This window comes from Radiomyces spectabilis (genome assembly GCF_025331425.1).
Source record: "Radiomyces spectabilis strain NRRL 2753 chromosome Unknown BYT42scaffold_10, whole genome shotgun sequence".
Classification (NCBI taxonomy): Eukaryota; Fungi; Mucoromycota; class Mucoromycetes; order Mucorales; family Radiomycetaceae; genus Radiomyces; species Radiomyces spectabilis.
Genome location: NW_026251935.1, coordinates 368,228 through 387,039, shown reverse-complemented (window position 1 = coordinate 387,039; position 18,812 = coordinate 368,228). Strand labels below are relative to the sequence as shown.

At 43.5% G+C, this 18,812-nt stretch overlaps 8 protein-coding genes and 1 non-coding gene across 9 annotated transcripts; 6 read left to right on the top strand and 3 right to left on the bottom strand.

Moving 5' to 3' along the window:
• Positions 1-68: 68 nt before the first annotated feature.
• BYT42DRAFT_47286 (uncharacterized protein) lies at positions 69-799 on the bottom strand. The gene has a single exon (XM_051563579.1). The coding sequence runs from the start codon at positions 653-655 to the stop codon at positions 155-157; it is 501 nt and encodes a 166-aa protein (XP_051420952.1). The 5' UTR covers positions 656-799; the 3' UTR covers positions 69-154.
• A 10-nt stretch (positions 800-809) lies between these two features.
• BYT42DRAFT_47271 (mediator complex subunit MED14-domain-containing protein) lies at positions 810-5,447 on the bottom strand. Its single transcript, XM_051563576.1, has 16 exons — positions 4,928-5,447; positions 4,689-4,821; positions 4,455-4,625; positions 4,262-4,391; positions 4,056-4,193; positions 3,642-3,979; positions 3,282-3,566; positions 3,028-3,220; positions 2,812-2,970; positions 2,368-2,752; positions 2,032-2,298; positions 1,913-1,960; positions 1,462-1,853; positions 1,272-1,397; positions 1,124-1,209; positions 810-1,055 (listed from the first exon to the last, which is right to left on the bottom strand). The coding sequence occupies exons 1-16, from the start codon at positions 5,185-5,187 to the stop codon at positions 843-845; spliced, it is 3,324 nt and encodes a 1,107-aa protein (XP_051420951.1). The 5' UTR covers positions 5,188-5,447; the 3' UTR covers positions 810-842.
• A 149-nt stretch (positions 5,448-5,596) lies between these two features.
• Positions 5,597-8,204, top strand: BYT42DRAFT_536310 (P-loop containing nucleoside triphosphate hydrolase protein). Its single transcript, XM_051565485.1, has 4 exons — positions 5,597-7,220; positions 7,285-7,667; positions 7,735-7,789; positions 7,856-8,204. The coding sequence occupies exons 1-4, from the start codon at positions 5,643-5,645 to the stop codon at positions 7,964-7,966; spliced, it is 2,127 nt and encodes a 708-aa protein (XP_051420950.1). The 5' UTR covers positions 5,597-5,642; the 3' UTR covers positions 7,967-8,204.
• Positions 8,205-9,190: 986 nt separating this feature from the next.
• BYT42DRAFT_621247 (POT family-domain-containing protein) lies at positions 9,191-10,839 on the top strand (the record flags this gene model as incomplete). The annotated part of the gene is made up of 4 exons (XM_051572367.1): positions 9,191-9,362; positions 9,447-9,588; positions 9,653-10,272; positions 10,352-10,839. The coding sequence occupies 4 exons, from the start codon at positions 9,191-9,193 to the stop codon at positions 10,837-10,839; spliced, it is 1,422 nt and encodes a 473-aa protein (XP_051420949.1).
• A 380-nt stretch (positions 10,840-11,219) lies between these two features.
• Positions 11,220-13,576, bottom strand: BYT42DRAFT_500810 (RNA polymerase III transcription factor IIIC subunit-domain-containing protein; the record flags this gene model as incomplete). Its single annotated transcript, XM_051564731.1, has 11 exons — positions 11,220-11,573; positions 11,636-11,775; positions 11,854-11,957; positions 12,040-12,138; positions 12,200-12,328; positions 12,482-12,579; positions 12,707-12,761; positions 12,820-12,931; positions 13,000-13,077; positions 13,165-13,363; positions 13,430-13,576. Coding segments are annotated over 11 exons (1,515 nt in total), but the record flags the coding sequence as incomplete, so codon positions are not given.
• Positions 13,577-13,666: 90 nt separating this feature from the next.
• BYT42DRAFT_646801 (snare associated Golgi protein-domain-containing protein) lies at positions 13,667-15,034 on the top strand. Its single transcript, XM_051572690.1, has 6 exons — positions 13,667-14,042; positions 14,124-14,252; positions 14,324-14,417; positions 14,477-14,581; positions 14,638-14,776; positions 14,836-15,034. Exons 1-6 carry the CDS (start codon positions 13,792-13,794, stop codon positions 15,006-15,008), a joined length of 891 nt encoding a protein of 296 aa, XP_051420947.1. The 5' UTR covers positions 13,667-13,791; the 3' UTR covers positions 15,009-15,034.
• A 55-nt stretch (positions 15,035-15,089) lies between these two features.
• BYT42DRAFT_599602 (mRNA splicing factor) lies at positions 15,090-16,268 on the top strand. Its single transcript, XM_051570985.1, has 4 exons — positions 15,090-15,282; positions 15,351-15,510; positions 15,576-15,687; positions 15,759-16,268. Exons 1-4 carry the CDS (start codon positions 15,176-15,178, stop codon positions 15,854-15,856), a joined length of 477 nt encoding a protein of 158 aa, XP_051420946.1. The 5' UTR covers positions 15,090-15,175; the 3' UTR covers positions 15,857-16,268.
• Positions 16,269-17,508: 1,240 nt separating this feature from the next.
• Positions 17,509-17,590, top strand: BYT42DRAFT_t112. The gene has a single exon. It is a non-coding gene; the product is annotated as a tRNA-Ser (tRNA).
• Positions 17,591-17,916: 326 nt separating this feature from the next.
• On the top strand, positions 17,917-18,534 carry BYT42DRAFT_578132 (uncharacterized protein; the record flags this gene model as incomplete). Its single annotated transcript, XM_051569255.1, has 2 exons — positions 17,917-18,384; positions 18,452-18,534. Exons 1-2 carry the CDS (start codon positions 18,164-18,166, stop codon positions 18,531-18,533), a joined length of 303 nt encoding a protein of 100 aa, XP_051420945.1. The 5' UTR covers positions 17,917-18,163.
• Positions 18,535-18,812: the final 278 nt, after the last annotated feature.

Genomic DNA, 18,812 nt, shown 5'->3' with positions numbered 1-18,812 from the left:
ACGATGAAAATCTCGATCCTGCTTCCAGTGCCAGGAGAAGAAAAAGGCTGGGAGATTAAACTTTAACACGCAATAACATTGGCAATCCCATTTTACATTGTATTCAAATACTGTGTTTTTTTTTTAGAAATTATCATACAAAAGCTCGTATGGCTTAAAGAAGTTTTTGCAGCTGAAAGAGAACAACCGGACACAGGGCGGCAGAACATAACAATCCATGTTGGAACGATATCGCACTTGGCTCCGAGGTGAGCCCATGTGGTTTCAGACAATCGTATAATGGATTCTCAGAGGTGGGCACTGGAACATCCAAAGGTTCAAATATCCACGTATCCATTGTCTCCAACAGTTTGTCAAATTCCGTAAATTGCGTAAAGTTGAGTTGCTGAGCAAGGTGGACTGCTGCTGTGCCATCGGCTCCTCCTTGCAGTAATGCGGCGGTCGAGGAAGTCAGGAACGGAGTTGGTAGAACGAACTTTTCTCCGCCGAGATCGTGAAGGGAGGAAGGTGAGGAGGAATAGAAAGATCGACGATAGGCAGCATCAGAAACGCAGATAGTTTCAGCATCAGTGAATCGTATATCCAACGCATGTCTATCACACTCATCATCAGCATTTTCTGTTTTACTCCAGCAATCAATAAGTGGCATCCTCATAACTTACTTTGGTGAATAAACAATGCGTACAGAATCCACGGCATTGGGTATAATCGATAATTTGCCAATCTTGCCTGCTCCAAAACTTTCGACTTGCATCAGTTCGAGACATGCCAACATGGGCAGCGTCTGGAAAAGGACCTGTCATTCCAAGGGTTAGGTGGTTGCCTGATAATTTTCCATGCTATCACCGACTTACTTGAACAAAGTAGATCAGATCCCGCTTGTCGTTCAAAATGCCTTGCAAGAAGGTAGCTACAAGAATGTGAGGATTCTCATAGTCGGGCAAGTTGACTTGTTTAGTCTGGTCTTCCGTAAGACGTTTTTTCCCCAGTTCAACGATGTAACGTCGTGGACGATCGTTGCCTTGCACATCCCATCGAATGGAACATTTGAAGTACTGGAAAGAGCATATGAATGAGTCATGCATTCCCCTGTAACATATGACCCAAAGAAAAAAAAACGCACCTTGGCATAGGTGAATTTCAACTCTTGCATATCAAAGGGTTCAAATTCTAGAATATCCTTGTATTTTCTGAACCACAAGGAAGATACTGAGAAAGAATGCCTTGATTAAAAACGACATTCGAAAAAATGTAAGTCATGTGCAGGTTACCTTGTCTCGCCAAGTTAGCCATCATGAAAATACGCTCCCAATCCAGCAGGAAAGTTTCTATACATGTGCTGACTTCTGGATAATTAAACGAAAGTACGCCCGTGGATTTATCGACAGAGATGTGATCTGAATGGCTCGTTTGTTAGGATTAAAATTGGCAACAGTTCGAAATATTTTTTGATATCCTTACCTGTAATTTTACATGATCGCAATTTGATATTGGTCAAATCACATTTATCCTGAATGACCACAAAGCATTTGTTTCGACCCGAAGTCCACCAGCCCGAGGGACGCATCACCACTTCCTTCTTCATGTGTCGTGCAATTTTCTCCACCCACACGTCGATTGGTTTATCCTTTGCTGGAGGGTTGACTCCATTGCCTTCAGAATTATGATATGTACATGCTCTAAGGAGGTCACCGTTCGGTACACAGATCACTTCCATTTTATCCGCTGCCGGATGGTTCAATGCTTGAGCTTCCACCAGAGATAAGGTTTTGAGAAACGGTCGTTTTCGATAACTGATTTGCTTTTTGAAGCGTAACAGCTGAAATTCAATCTTCTTATTGGTGATGTATGCCCTGGATCATCTTTGTTAATTACCCTATTGCTATCAACTCCCTATTTCTATCATCCTTACCTGCAAAGTGAATCCATTTTGGCCATGAAACGCAAATCAATTGATAAACTGTGCCACATAGGGTGGCGTGTATAAGTGTATTGTTCACTGTGAGCGACATTGAGTCCCAAACGACTTACTTGTCTACATCCATTGTTGTGCTGTGATGATCAATCGTCTTGAACGATGTATTACTGTCAAGTGTTTTTCGTCGTTTCATTGTATTATTCATTGTCGATTCGTTGGTTGTTTCCGGTGATTTATCCTGAAGTGGGTGCCTTCGTTTCTTTTCCATCTGATCCAGAGTCAGGGTACGTTTTTGGAACTGTTCCTTCCACAGCTGCTCATGATCAATACTGATTATGTCTGCGATGGTTTGGAAGACGCCATTCGCGTCGTAATTTTTGCTGTAAGAATACAAGTAAGCCATCCGCAGCTCGTGCTTTTTATTCATCGGTTTTTTTTTTCTTTTTTACCTCAAACAGCACATCCATGCCTGAAACTCGTTCTTTGTAATGGTGATGACAAAGTACCAATCCTCGAATTGCGAAAATTGCAGAAACAAGCAATGCGGCGGATACAGAGATTTCGGTGTATTGGGTGTACTTTCGCGCGTTCCTGGTCGTGTACCTGGATTGGAGACAAATTCGGTCGTACTTGCACTGCTGGGAATGTCAGCAAATAATTTGGCGACATCATCCGGTCGCAAATTCATCTGAGCAGGATAATAAGGTTGCAAGCTCAACTGCTTGGCAAGTGATATAATCTCCCGAATAATGATCTCGGATCGGAACCACAGGAGATGTTTGGCAATGTTGGACGGATCGTTGTTTAGTCGTTCCTCTAATCCTTTTAATTTGGCTAATCGTAATGGCAATGAGATTTTCCGTGATAAAATATTCACTCATGGTTGCGCTTACCGTCGCCCTCGCCTGATCCATATTCTGCTGCACACACCTGGATGTGACCTGTTCGTGTATCCAAGTCGATGCGAATATACCTCTCGTGCCGATACCGGATCGTCAAGGAGGACCGTTTATTGCCGTTGAGGATTGTAGTGTCTCGCTTGGCGGTTGCTGCTTTTTGAATCACAAGTTAATTCAAATACCCCATCTTCATAACGGTTTATAGACTACCTTTGACATTATCCGCTGCATCATTCTCATGTGCCTCCGGTTTGTTGGATGCATTCTCCACCAAGCACAGCCCGTTGGCTTTCAAAAAGCTGTGTTGAGATAGAAGTAGTTCACGAAATTTTTCAATGATACAGTGAGCATGATAAGTGGTGATGTGAGCGAACAATCGTTCAACGTTCAAACAGGATGCAACCTATCAATTGATAAACTCTAGTTACTATTAGTTCCTTTTTCTTACATGAACTATTACTTACGAGCAGCTCCGAGTCACTGTGTAAATCACTTGAACCACCCCACAAAATATCGAGTGACGCTTTGGGATATTTCAATGCTGACGCCACTTTGGGTTTATCGTTCGCATCAACATCGGCAAGTGCAACCGATGCACCGACACCGGCTTTCTGAATCAAGCCTTTTAGTTCGTCGCGTACGGTTACTACTGACGACGATGCTGATGATGCACCTCCCCGTGATTTATCGTCTTCGTTACTGATGTAGATTGTGATGACCGTACTCTGTTGCGAATCGACGTCGTTGTACTATTTTAGTACAGTGTTTATCATTAGCCATCTAATCTATTTTGTTGCGTTTCTTCTCTGCTTGTGTGCGCTTACCTGGGGGCAGGCCCATTGCGCAGCAGCCGAACCGCCACCCCAATATACTAATGTTAATTTTGTGCGTGTTGCGTCCATGTGTACTTTGAGTTGATCGGCCCACTGGTTCTTGGAAAGCATCGTTGACTGCATAAATAAGATCTCCAACTGCATATTGAGACAGAAGAGGTGTAGATAATCGTAGAGGCTGACGAGCGGGAAAAAGATGGGGGCTTTCGTGACATCCGACACTTCACTGGAACTTTGATCTGCCGTGGTGACGGCGGGAGGAACAAGTTGTGTCTGTGCGTTATTGCGAAGTCGTTGTTTTTGTGCGTCGTTCAGAGAAATATCCACGCCTATAATGATGCCCAACTCGGTTAAGAAGACTGGCCTGTGAATTTATGCATCATAAAAAAAGACAAAAATATGTACCTGCAGCTCCTCCACCTTCCACTGGATGAACTAAAACGTCAAGAGATACAATCCACCAGCGTCGATTATCACTTGGGCCCATAAGTGTAAGCGACACTTCGAATTCATTTTCGATTCGGAAATAGATGCGCCCGTTTTCTACATGGGGCATGAACATCAATCCTCCACTCTCTTTTCACAGAACCATTCAATGAACATTGTATTACCAATTCGATAGTGATGCATTGGTGACGGCAGCACTTCCGACGTCAACATACGAACACGGATCACATCGTTCATGGCCTTGAATGTCTCCAACACCTCTTGATCCGTCAGTTTTGCTGGTGGAATCATATCCTGAAAGAATAGTTCAGATACTTATTCTTTCACCGTTGTCCACGTCCACACCAACAAACGTACCTGATTCTTTGTCGGCATCCGCTGGTAGGTGCCTGTGGTCAAGACATCCACGGCGGTGAGGATATCAAAGTTCCGAACTCGTGCTGCCGGTAATTCCGCATGGATCTTGTGCAAGTAGTCCACTGTATTTTGGAAGATTAGGTTTTGATTCGCGAGAAAAGCCATAATATTCTGACAATTCATGTTTCAGTTATCTTTTTTCGTATCGGTTGGTTCTATCACAAACTGGCTTACCTGACACATCTGAACATCGTCGGCATTATCTGCCCATTTGACCAACACATACAGTTTCAAGAATTGCTTGCGTACAAATGTTGCATACTGTAGGATTTGACGCTTCCTTTCAATATCTGGCATGGATGGTAATCTACAATGGGAATTGGGTGGTGTGAGTGAGGTCCCTGGACTTTGGATCGATGATCGTTTTCCAACATTGGGCATCCAGCATTAGCATGCGGGCAAAGACTACTTACGTGTCAGTAAGCGTCATCAGTTCAGCGTAGGCTTTTTGGACCATTTTGCCGACAAGGGCTCGAAGCGAGACCATGCATGCCATTTCGACTGGCAATACGACGTCGTTGTCGTTGTCTGCATCGCGAGTTTTGTGTTCTTGAGGGTGGTGGTGGTTGACCGGGGAAGGCGAAGTTCGACCAGTCATATTATCGTTTGTGTCAGCGTGCCCATTAACTCCCGAGTCTTTATTACTATGGTCCAATTGCGAGATCGCTTGCATCAGTGAACGTTCTGCAATAGGTAAGACGGGTCTGGGCAAACTCGCTCAAGTTCGTTTTTTGGGCCTAAAAAAAAAAGTCAATTTCCTCTGAAGAATCGGTGACGCGGCAACGTCACATTGGGAATTTTGAAATTTTCGTTGGAAATTCGTGATGGAAATTTGGGTCTGACAATCTGCAAGGATGAATTTTTACTATGCGAAAGTTCCAAGAGCATAAAGCATACTGAAAATTTTTGGCCCAAGGTACGACGGCATCAGCGTGTGAATTAAATTACTTATTTTCACATTACTGTGAAATGACACAAACTGTGAATGACAGGCGAAGGCCATATGCTGGTGTGTAAAATTTCGGCATTTGCAGAATGGAAATTTTCGCTGTCACGATATTAACTCGTTTCCGCAAACTTGTGTTCCTGTCAAAGTGTTCTTTCGAGTGCACCAAACGCTTGCACAATATGAATCATGCTTTAATACATCATACCAAGAATCTCCTGCGATTGCGTTACTATAATGGCTGTCGTTTATCCGCCTGCCATTCTGCACGATATTTGTCGACCTCGATGCGTTGCGGTCGATCAGCGGCTGTCACGTCCGTGGAATATGCGAGCCGCAGTCAAAAAACAGCGCCCATCACCAGCAAAAAGAATCTCGCTGAATCAGCTCGCCTAAAGGCTACTATTATGGAAACCCTGTACAAGAACAAACAACGACCGATACCAACCGCAAACAACAATGTCATTCTGACCAATTGTCCTCACTGTCTCAACATTCGCAAAAACAGCTTCGCAGCCTATATCGATCTAAGCAACGGTACCTACAACTGTAAAACCTGCAACAGCCACGGACGATGGCATGAATATGCGAAAACGCTTCAGCAAAAAGTGGGTCAGCAGCGAGATCGCGGTTTTCAGGTCGTATCGACGTCCGATTTATTGAAAGCCGGGGAGCCCCATTTCTCTCGACCGATCAAAGAAATCCACGAATACCCAAATAGACTTTTGCAAGATCCCCAATTGATGAATCAATTACGAGAAAAGCACGCGATTCATGATGACGTCTGGCGGCTCTACGGTGTTGGTCTTGCCGACTATGTCGATCCGAACGCTCGTTTGCAAGCGATGAAAGAAGGCAGAACGGTGGAACCCAAATTATGTCTCACTTATCCACAAACGACCGTTGCGTGTTCGTTTGATGGAGAAAATGATACCGATGTTCAGTTTCGGATAGATACAGTACGCGTGAGGGCCAGTCCGGTGGAGAGTGCAGTAGACCAGGTCACGTTTGACCCGCCCGTCGTCAATCAAGCTGGATCTGCCGGCTTATTTGGTTATCACATGGCCACCTCGGATACAGATACCGTGATTCTCACCCGACGCGAATTGGACGCCATGGCAGCGTACCAGTCCACCGGTATACCCGCTTTTGCCTTACCAACCATGACCTATCAACTCCAAGAGTCGACCTTGCCTCTTCTTGAACGATTCTCCAAGGTGTACGTTTGGTTGGATGATGACGTGGATGGCCAATTAGCGTCGGAAAGGTTCGCTCATAAACTGGGTGAAAGTCGGTGCATGATTGTGAACACGCGGCAAGGCGCTCAGCAGGGCGCAGTTAACATTCACGGAGCGTTATTGGAAGGCAAAAATTTAAACGAAATTCTTCATTCGGCTCGACGCATCAAGCATGACCAGATTGTCGATTTTGGTGACCTTCGGGAAGAAGTGTATCGGGAAATCCTGAATCCCGAGCAAACCAAAGGCGTGCAATCCACCGATTTACCTGCACTCAACAAGGTTTTAAAAGGCCATCGCCCAGGTGAACTGACCATTTTGACGGGTCCGACAGGTGCAGGCAAGACGACGATCATCAGTCAAATCAGCTTGGATTACTGCAAAAGTGGTGTAGCGACGTTGTGGGGATCTTTTGAAATCATGAACAAACGACTCGCCAAGAAGATGCTGTATCAATTTGCTGGCAAAGATCTCAGTTTGGCACCACAAGAAATCGATGTATGGGCCGATCAATTTGAACAGGTAATGGAATTGGAATAGCCCACTGTCTTGTAAATTTCTGATTATTGACAGATCCAACTTGTAGCTTCCCCTTTACTTTTTGAAATTCTTCAGTAGTACAGCGATCAAGGATGTACTGAAAGCGTGTAGCCATGCGGTCTATGCCTATGATGTACGGCATATCATTCTTGATAACCTTCAGTTCATGTTGTCACAGCAAGGACGGTCCAGTTTGGATCGATGGGAATTACAGGATGAAGCGATAGCGGAGCTTCGTAAGTTTGCGACAAATCAAGACGTTCACATCACGCTTGTGGTGCATCCGCGCAAAGATCCTGGCGAACAGCTGGAAATCAATTCGGTATTTGGCAGTGCCAAAGTGACTCAAGAAGCGGACAATGTCATCATTATTCAAAAGCAAAACGATATGGGCGATGACGTCCGGTACTTGGAAGTGAAGAAGAATAGGTACGCGTCAAAAGAATCTTTGACCTTTAAATTCACTACAACGTTGTGCGCTAACGAATATTCCTAGATTTGATGGTACATTGGGCTCCATACCTTACAAATTCATGCCGGAATCTTTAAAGGTAAAAATAACCATCTTTTCATACAATGATGGTAACTTGATATCTGACTTTTTCTATTGTGTACAGATTCGAGCGTACAATGAGGAAGAACTCAAACAACTTCAAAAGAAAATGGAGCGCCCATCTTCAAGATTTTCTCACTCCACATCCCAACGGATAGGACGACCCAGATATTAAGAATAACCCGCATGGCCTACCATTTATGAATAATATTATGAATCGGGTTTTCAAGTCTCAGGTATACGTTGCGCCATAAACATAATTGCACCCCCGTCATTGTTAATGTCCTTGGAACTTTTTCATATGAATGTAACCATACAACAAAAATGTTATTCGTCTCCCGACTGTGGGGATTCCAAGTCAGTTTTTCATTGGTGATTCGTGACTGCAGTTCGATGAACAAATCAGATGCGAGATTTTATGTTCCGCCCGAGCGGACACGTCTGTGCGTGAGTCTTTGTCATAGGGTCCTGGCCATTAGATTAAAAAAATTTTACTTCAATTTCCGTCGGGCGGGGCAGATCCGCTTTTGACAGGTGACGGAATAATTCCCATTTTCAATCACCATAAAAAGTGCGGGGTATTGTTGAAAAAAAAAAAGTAATGAAAAACAGAGTAGTTGAAATGTCCCATAGTTTTGTTGTCCCCATTTTAACCACGGCAACTGAGCGAGTGAAGTAGAACGGGATATTACTTTGATACATTTTCGCAAAGTCAGACTTTTAGTGTATTTATTTCAATATCCGCACCAAAAATTGAAAAATAAATAAATATAAAGGTTTTGATCCCGCCAAAAAAAAAAAAAAATACTGTTGAAGAGGTTGTGAATGAATTCTGACAAGGAGAAGAAGCAAGTGGCCAACTTGACGGTGACCACCGAAGTTGAGCTGGATGCGTTACACGATCAGCAAATGAAGGAAACCGCCAATTTGCGTCGCGTTGCAGAAAACGTCCCTCTCGCAGCATGGTTTATTCTGGTCAACGAATTTTGGTAAATACAATGGTAAATCTTTGTATAAAATTAATAGCAGGTATTCTGACAGCACCATCCTTTTTTTAGTGAACGGTACGTTTCGACGTTGCACGACGTCTTGACCTGTAAATATAAACGAAATTGCATAGATTGGCCTACTACGGTGGCTCCACCCCATTCCAAAACTACGTGCAGGTTCGTTTTGTGTTCCTGTTCCAGCAAAGCAATATGTAGATGACAAGGTGTACTTATATGTACTGCTAATAGTATGGACCTAATGATCCGACGCAAGCCGGTGCTTTGAACAAGGGTCAATCCGTGGCTACCGCGCTTCAAAACTTTTTTACATTCTTCTGTTACTTTACGTATGTAATTAACCCAGTGTATATGGTGTTTGATGATTTGCTGACACGTTTTCGCGTAGGCCCATGCTGGGTGCCCTTGTTGCGGATCAGTATGTGGGACGTTACTGGACGATTCTTATTTTCTCCTTCATTTACATGGCAGGCTGGGTTATCCTTACAGCCACTGCCTCCCCGGCTGCTCTTGACAACGGCGCTGGTTTTCCCGGTTACGTTGTTGCTCTGATTGTCATTGGCTGTAAGTTACAAATGAAGCTTCGCTATTTTTAAATCGGATCATTCTGACGGAGCCATCTTTTTTTTTTTTTTGGTCCTTACTCAGTTGGTACAGGAGGTATCAAGGGTATTGTCGCTCCTCTCTGTGCAGATCAATATCGACGAACCGATAATTACATCAAGGAAACCAAATCCGGTGAACTTGTCATGATGGATTATGATCTCAGTATCCAACGTCTTTACAACTGGTAAGCCTTGGTATTCTTCTTCGGTGCAATATCGGAGACTGATCTAATTTTCACGACACGGCAGGTTTTATTGGGCTATCAACGTGGGTTCTGTGATCGGAGGCATTATTTGCCCTTTGCTGGAACTCAATGTAGGTTTTTGGGCAGCGTTTTTACTTCCGACGTGTATGTTTGCTCTGTCTATCGGTGTTTTCGTCGCTGGTAGTCGCTTTTATTACAAGCCTGGACCGACCGAGTCCGTCGTGCTCAAAGCTTGGAAAATTGTACGATTTGCGCACCGTCAAGCCAAGTTGCCGGAAAACAAGGAGGCCAAAAAAGCGTGCAAAGATACCTTGGATTTCGCCAAGCGCGACTCTCAATTACCAAACGTAGCCGAATGGACCTCGGAAGCTTGCGAAGAAGCCACCAAGTGGGACGATCAATTTATCGACGAATTGAAGCAAGCCATCATGGCCTGCAAAATTTTCGTGCCTATCTCCATTTACTGGGTTTGCTACAATCAATTGAGCAATAACTTGCTGTCGCAAGCGTCGCAAATGAGTCGTCCGGCCGGTCTTCCCAACGATATCATGAACAACTTTGACCCTATTGCTCTTATCATCTTTATTCCCATCTGTGATGTCCTTCTGTACCCCGCATTGCGCAAACTGAAGATCAACTTCTTCCCCCAGCAAAGAATTACAGGTAAAAAACAAAAGGGAGAAAAAGATCGCTACGAACTCTTTGGCTAATCGATTCCATGTCCTTATCTATCGCGATATAGCTGGATTCATGCTCGGTGCAGCTTCGATGGTGTACGCAGCTATTGTCCAGCATTACATCTACATTGACCAACAGTATCTGGAAACGGGCAAATCCAGCGTCTCCGTGTTTTTGCAGATTCCTTGCTACGTATTAATCGCTTTCTCTGAGATCTTTGCATCCATTACTGCCATGGAATACGCCTACACCCACGCGCCGAAATCCATGAAATCTCTAGTGTCCGCCGTTTCCTTATGGCCCAACTGTGTTGCGGCTCTCATCTCCCTTGCCATCTCGCCTGCTGCGCATGATCCGAACATGGTCTGGGTTTATACCGGTGTGGCTGTCGGTGGATTTGTTTGCGGCTGCCTCTACTACGCCATCTTCCGTCACTATGACACCATGGATGAAGAATTCCGTCTCAAGAAGCTGGCCGAACAAAATCTGACCTATCCTGTCAACGAAAACGTCTCGACTGGTGCCAGCGAAGCTGAAAAGTCAGGATACTAATTTTGCATTCACTACACTATACATAGACACGTGCATGAGCATTGTAACATAAATAAACATAGAATCAACAAAAACATCTCTTATTCGGGTAACAAGGCCTGATGATTCCCCACTCTTTTTTTCCTTCTATAGATTATCAATCAATATCCATGATGCTTCCGTTCAACTCGTCATCGTTGACTTCTTCTTCTTCTTCTTCTTCTTCTTCTTCTTCAATCTCAGCTTCGTCAACAAAATCCTCATCGTCAAACTCGGCCAAGGTGTCAAAGTCGAGCTCATCTTCTATGTACAATGTTATGAAAAGAATTCAATTTTCCAGACATCTCAGCGAAACACTTACGAAGATCACGGTTGTTGAAATTATTGATCTCTTGTGCCACCTACATTCGCAGAATATTAGCAATGATTCGGCGGTCTCGCGAATTCCATCTTACCAGGTCCACCAAATTTTGATCCGATTGTTGGTAAAGTAGTTGCGCATCGCGAACGGCCGTTTCAGCTTCTTCGGTTTTGATGGGGACGGATGGTTGATTGGCTGCTTGCGACGCAGATTCAGCCGCAGCAGCCGCTTCTCTCTCTTCTTTTGCGACTTCTTCCACAATGTCTTTGGCCAAACCCACCTCTAAATTCGAAATTCGTGATGCTTCACCTTTGCTACGGAACTCATCCTGTTTTTTTCGCACGGCAGTACGAATTCGTTCCAGAGTACAGGCGTAGTAGAACCCTGTAATTTTCTATATCGCTCAGATGAATAGATGATTCTACACGCATTGCGTTACACTCATTGTTGTCTTACCGTGCACACAGATCGCATATAGGTCTGGTTATGAATGAGAGGATTGATATCTGGGTCTGTTACATCACATAATTGAAACATGGCTGTCAGTGTAGCCTTGTTTTTGCCGTCAAATATGTGTCCATTATTGGTGCTAATTCCTGTAATGAGCAGGCAAAGGAAAATACGCAATATGTCAATTTTTATATCTACTTACTAATTTCCACCCGCGCCGCTACTGCTGTTTGAAAGTGTAGATCGAGGAGCTAGTCTGGTTCGAACTGGGCGTGGACCACTTGTGCCTGAGCCTCGGGTAGTACGTCGGACATCGAGAATCTGATAACTGAAATACCGAACATCCAAAATTTTAGACAAGAGATTAAAAAAAATTGTGGCATTATAAAATTTGTGGCATTATGGCTTACATGGCATATTTGCGATCTTTTCTTGGATCGAGACCATATCGTACCCAACATTCGCGCCAGGGCCCGTTGGCAAACGTGTAACCGAGTGACACCAAAGCACTGAAACCGTCGTTAAGCCCCGAATGGATACAGCAACCGATAAAAAGTTTCCAGAGCTTACCGTCCCATAAACTTGTGATCCTTGACCGGAATGACGTGTTTAAGTGCATTTTTGGACCAAATGGGTCGCTCTTCGAAAAGCTGTCGAAATAGGGATATCAGAATTTCGTTGCTGAAAATACTATGACGACTTTTTTACCTTGGCCATGTCTTCGCGTACTCGTAGAGGTTCACCTACTAGATCCGCATTCTTAAACCAAGATTGCGTTGGAACATGTGTTGAAAAATAACAAAGTTAAGGCATTATTCACAATAAACGACAACCATTCCTCCTCTCCCACACTTTCTCAGCAGCGAAAAAAGGATATTTTCATCTTCGTAGTGTATGCTTGTCATCGCGAACTCTCGTTTCCGAGATTTGTTGATAAGCTTGACAACATACTATAAAAAGACAAAACAGTTAAAATGTGCAAAAGACAAATTTTCCCCTTCTTGTTCATCTTTTGCGTATGGAATCACAAAACCTATTTCACGTTGTGCTCTTTTACTAGAAAGGTTTGCTACGTACCGAACCATCGGGCTGTTTCACTTTGACTCTGACTACCGGTGAACTCTGACGATACCTATTTTGATGAGAGTTAATCTTGTTATCCCAGCAGAATAACGATGGGAATAGTGTACTTGTAAGATGCTGGCATTTCGGTGGCGCTGAATACCGGAGGGGGAATATTATGGAGATCAGCTTCATTTTCACCGTCATCCGGTGGCACGCGATAGTTCAAGATTTCCTCAGCTGAGTGCAACGAGAGATATTGTAAGTAATCGCGCCTTTCTTGTTAAAAAGTTGCGTTCTATGTTTACCATTGCCCGCGATCATAGCCCTTTTTAGACGAGCGATGCGATCCGTTTCAGGAACAATGTATTGGAAATCCGCCAAAGCTGATGCAAAAAAAAAAAAAAAAAGACGGTGGTTACAGATCGATGCAGGAACAAGGCTCGGTGATGGATTTTTGGCTGAATGCTTACTACGAAAGCGAAGAGTCTTGGATACAGTGCCAAGCAGTTCTGTTTTAATTTCTGCCTCCTCTGTCGGTTGGCCCGATTTTACGCGACGAGTCACCTTGACGAGCAATTTTGAAGAAGGCACAATATCGCCATTGATAGGATGCGAAAATGGGTCGCCTGGACGGAATCGTAATTCAATTGGTGTTTCATGGACGAGTGACTAGAATGTAGCGTGAGACCCACAGCGTGATTTTCATACATTTTGTCGACGATCGATCGAATTTACCGCTGCCAGTGCTTTTTCTCCTCCCATTGCATCGATAGCGCGATGGGTATTCTTGACAATGGCCGGATATTCCACACAAAGATATTTTTTCTTCCCAATAGGAAGATTAGGTGCAGGCTCAAATGAGTTAGTCGCGTCCATGACACTCTCTCTTAAAGACCCGATGGGCGTTTGAAGAAAAAGGTATCAATTTTACTGTCAATGCCCTATTTTATTTCCATTTTCGGACATGGCCAAAAAAAATTTGCTCCGGCCTTTCCTGGAGCCGTGATTGCCGCCATGTGAAACCGGGCTTTTGGCCCCCACATGGCAGTTGCCCGATAACGAAAAAGTCACACTCTGGAATCTTTGCCTTTCTCTTCATGACTCATCCCAATGACACTACTTCCCTACTGCAATCGCCGCAGGCGGCAGAAAGCATTCACACTTATGCCACTATTGAACAACACACTGAAGAGTCCGGACATGTAACGAGAACCGCCGTCATTAAGCAGCGATGGTTATGGCAAAGCCGATCGTATGTTTGGTCCTTGGCCACGCTTATCCTCTTATTCGTGGTATTTACCTCGCTAGAATTCGTCATTCTAAAGTTTAATTTACCGGATATCAATCCGTAAGTTTCCTGCTTCAGCCGAGCGGACCCATACCGTTGAAAAGGATGCATAACCGTCAATTTTTTTTTTATTCTTTTTAGTGATGATCGAGATGCGATAAAGTTCCCTCGAAGCTTCAAAGAGCTGACCAGACTCAATCAAGTATTATCTGTATATATTGACACCCACTTCATCAATGTCTACACTACCTTTTTCATTACATACATTTAGTAAGTCTCATCCCTTTCCCAGTAAGCCCGAAAAAAGCCCATCTCATCCACCTTTGCCTTTTTTTATGCAGCCTCCAAAGCTTCTCTATACCCGGCTCCATGTGGCTTTCTATTCTGGGAGGAGCCCTTTTCAATTTTTGGCTGGCCCTGTTCACCGTGTCTTTGGTAAGTCGACTCTCGAAATGAAAACCTTGTTTTGCAGATTGTTAATCATCCATCGCCAGTGCTCCGCCATTGGTGCTGCGGTGGCCTATGCAATTTCCGGTAGTCTTGCGTCGGTGGCGGTGATGCGCCTCATTGGCCATCGAATAGCTAAATGGCAAGAACAGGTAAATTGCTTGGTAAACATTAACCGTTGCATTAACATTCACTGACATATGATCAGCTTGTACGACATAGACAGCATATGTTCAACTACATCATTGTGCTCAGGATCGCTCCTTTTCCGCCAAATTGGACAGTTAACTTGGGCGCTCCTCATTTGGCAGTTCCCATAGGAGCGTTTTTCTGGGGCACGTTCTTTGGTAAGGATTTTTGGGACTTAGCAATATTGAATTAAGTGTGATTGACCCTATTGACACAGGTGTCGCTGCGCCATCGTTTATCCATGTGCAAGCAGGCGCTGCGTTGGATCGTCTTTCGTCTTCGGACGAATTAAAACTTCTTACTCCGACCAACATACTATGCCTTGTCGCTGTAGCGGTGGTGGCCCTCATCCCCGTGTTAGTGAGAAGGCGATACTCTATTGTGAAATAAAAAGAAAAATGTCGGCTTTCTCATACACCTTGTGTAAACCAATGTTGGGCTTTGTGTAAAAAGTGGGTTTGAGAAAATGAACGATTTTTTAATGCTCGCTTTTGCCAGTCACAACAAAAAAAGGTCTAGCTTTTATTCCCGCTGCAGTCGCTGTTACACTCTTCGCCATGGAGGAAGAAGCAAGGAAAAGAAAGGAGCGCCTCGAAGCTATCAGAAAAAGAAAGCTCGCGAGCTCATCAGGATCCACCGATCGTGCTTCTGATGAAGCAGAAAAGTATGTCGACTCTTTAACAATGGGTGGGCGATGCCTACTTATGCTGATCAAACCGACTCTTTCTTTAGAACCTTGACATTCCGAAGTTATGTACCGATCGACGAAGATTTGCAAAAGAATGTCAGCATAGCCACTCCTGCTGACATTGGCGCCACGGTGGAATCGGAAACACAACACATTGCAAAGGATACTTTGCGGGAAGCAGCTGATAAAGAGAAAGAGGAAGTGGTACGTTGCACTGTCTAACTTCTCCATCCTTACCGTACCGTGCGATGCTCACCATGTTGTTACAGGATCTGTTCAATCTTGCACCCAGAAAGCCAAACTGGGATCTGAAAAGAGATGTAGAAGCAAAGCTGGAGAAACTCGACCGAAAAACCCAGCGTGCGATTCTAGAACTCATTCGTATGTTCTTTTTGCTGGCTAATATGCATTTTGATCATAAATTAATCGATTGTAACTTCCAACAATATTAGGACAACGCCTAACAAGTGATTCGGACAAAACCACAAACCTTGCTGAAGCCGTCGCCAACGCAGAAGCTCAACAAAAGCTGGAGGCTAGTGATGACTAACATGAATCTTAAAATCCCCCTTATCATCAGACCGTGTAAATCAAACAGTAAAAAAGCTACAATTTAGTCTCAATCATTCACACTCGCGTCCATTGACTTGGAACTTGTTTGGAAACGGTGGATATCCCTGGGAAAAGAAATTCTTTCGAGTGCCAGAGTGTTGTGGAAAACAAGTGTGCAAAAATGGCAACAAGAATACTTGGGTCTTTAGGTTTACCGGAGCATAACAGATCTCTCTTCGCATGGACCTGCTCCATTCACTGGGCCATCCTATCTTCGGTCGAACGAGATCCTTGGGGTTTTTGGATGCATTGATTTAATTTGACAGACTCACGTAATGTTACCGAGTAAAAAAAGCTTTCCGTTGAGGATACAATTCTTTTATTTGACTTGTCCATTTATTCCAGTGGAGTGCGTGTTTTCTTAACTCAAAAACGATTTCGCATCCAACAAGTCGAATAAACTGGCAGACTAGAAAAGAAGCGTGAGCACATGTAAATAGTGTCGTCTTGATGAATATGGCATTTGAATAAGGATCCGTCATCATCCAAACCTACAAATGCATGTTAGGTCTTATTTCTGAGTGAAGATTTCTGTCATACTTACGCTATCATCAGCAAGCAACAGATTGTCCGTCTCCCCCATCGGGAGAAGCCTCCGCAGCACCTAAACCTAAAAATCGCTCATTATCAGCAGCATGTTCAAGCTTTTAATATCAGTACAGACTATATTACCGGTGTGCGGGGTGCTGAAAATTTTTCTCAGCATAAAATACCATGGCTGAGGTTTTTAAAAAGGGGGGTAAGGTCGTCCCTTCAAGGAAGAGGGAGCTATCCCCAACAAGAGCAATACACATGGCGGCTTCCCACACACTGTCCGACAGTATATAAAAGAGAAAGAGTGTTATGATTTTCAATTTATTCATATATTTGTCTGTTAATAACGAAGCGTCGACTGATAAATCATATACCTGAGTATAAAATGAAAAGCAATGTGTAGGCATACAGTACACTTCAACGCTTCAACTCACAAACCGACCGATAATCCCGCTAAAGAAAACAAAAGGATCTCGAAGTTGCGGCCAGTCCACGGCTCCTCTTTGTCCGCAACGTCCCTTTTTGGGTAGATTGTCTTTTTTACGAAACAGTAATGTGGCAATGGCCCCAAAACGGCAACGTTACAGACTATTTTTACGGTGTGTGGTAATGACCCCCAAACAGGCAATAAAAAAACCCACACATTGCTATTTTTCGATTATGAAATCCCAAAGACGCAATATTTTATTAATTAAGGGCGCTTTTTTTGCTATCGATTTGCGACACATGATAAGCGCGCATCGGTAGTGCTTCAACGCCACAATAGGTTTATTGTCATTGACCAAAAAAAAAAAAAAAAAAAAAAGAAAAGATGAAAAAGTGTGCAAGCAAACCATTCCACATCAAAAACTAGCATCTGCGCAACCTCCATAAACGCCATTACGTTTGGGGAAGGTGACTATATGGATATTGGTGCGCCGCCCTGAGGCCTTTGAAAAAAACTTCGCACAGCGCCCGGACAGTGCGCAATCAGAAGCAAAGTTCGGCTCGAACATTCACGTGATTCTTTGAATAATTGTCTTCCTGTTATTCATTGAAGTAAAAAATGTGAAACATGTCAGTTTGTCCGAGTGGTTAAGGAGATAGACTTGAAATCTATTGGGCTCCGCCCGCACAGGTTCGAACCCTGTAGCTGACGACCATCTTTTTGCACTTATTGGTGCTGGATTTTTTTTTGGTTTTTTTTTTTTGTTCGGCTTGAGTGGTGTTATTTGTGTAATTATGGCAAGACAGAATGCCAATGGTTATCAACAAGTGTTGTAGAATTTTTTTTTAAAAATTTTGTTGGGGGGTGGGGTTTACAGTCCGATGAAAAAGGTGATCTGAAATCAGGAACTCATTATTGTGCCTTCCGTTGGAGGATTAATAAAGCAGGATATAGCGCGGGCATCTCTATATGATAATCCGCAGAAGATATAATACGACGCAGCTGAATGCAGTCACCAAGTATATTTTATGAAGTGCCTTTCTGAAGTAAACGATTTTATTTTTATTAAGGGTGTATGATCACGCGTCCGTTTCGGACTATTGCTCGCACTGGATCGATGAGAAAGCGTAAAGAAAACTGACATAGGAAAAATAAAAGTGGAGGGCATACTGGGAAGTACCGTTATAGTTTTATATAAAGATGGACAGTAAGGAGTATGTTGCCTAACAGCTACCTTGGTCATTGAAACATCTCTTTCATAGCGAGTAATATCTATTATGATTGATGCAGGTTACTAGTCGCTATAAAAAGATGGCACGAGAGAATATTAAAGGTTACAAGAAGACTATATTATTTTTACTCTCTTTTGTAATACTTCGTAAATACGTTCGCTACGGTGAAATACTTGCGGCTGTTTCAAGAGACATAGTGCGTTGTGACACCTTCCATTGTAACGATGCCTTGGTATGGGTAAAAATACTGCATGCATTTAAGCCAAAATTGATCTTTGCACGGTAAATTTTCCTTTTCAAGCTTCCACGACACCGACAGGATATTATTGGATCCATGTACCTTTTTTTTTTCCTTGATGCCACCCTTGCTCTTGTTGCAAAGTATGGCACGGCTCTACCTTGAGCAGAAAATATGCATATGATTTTTTGGAATTGTTGATACCTCAGGGGATGAGATGTTGGCTTATTTAAGCATAAATGATGGCAGTGTGTCATGCCACTTATTTGCGGGATCATGGCTGGCTCTAGTCACTGTAACCGAGAATCTGAATAGCGTCCAATCAAGGCTGATTTACTGCCGCAGGTGACTGACGGAGTCGAGTTGCACATGTAATTTAGGTAACATTCGAGATTGATTGACATGTTTCGCTTTTTACATAGTGTCCATAGCACCACACTGCTTATCGCTTGTTGCTGAACGA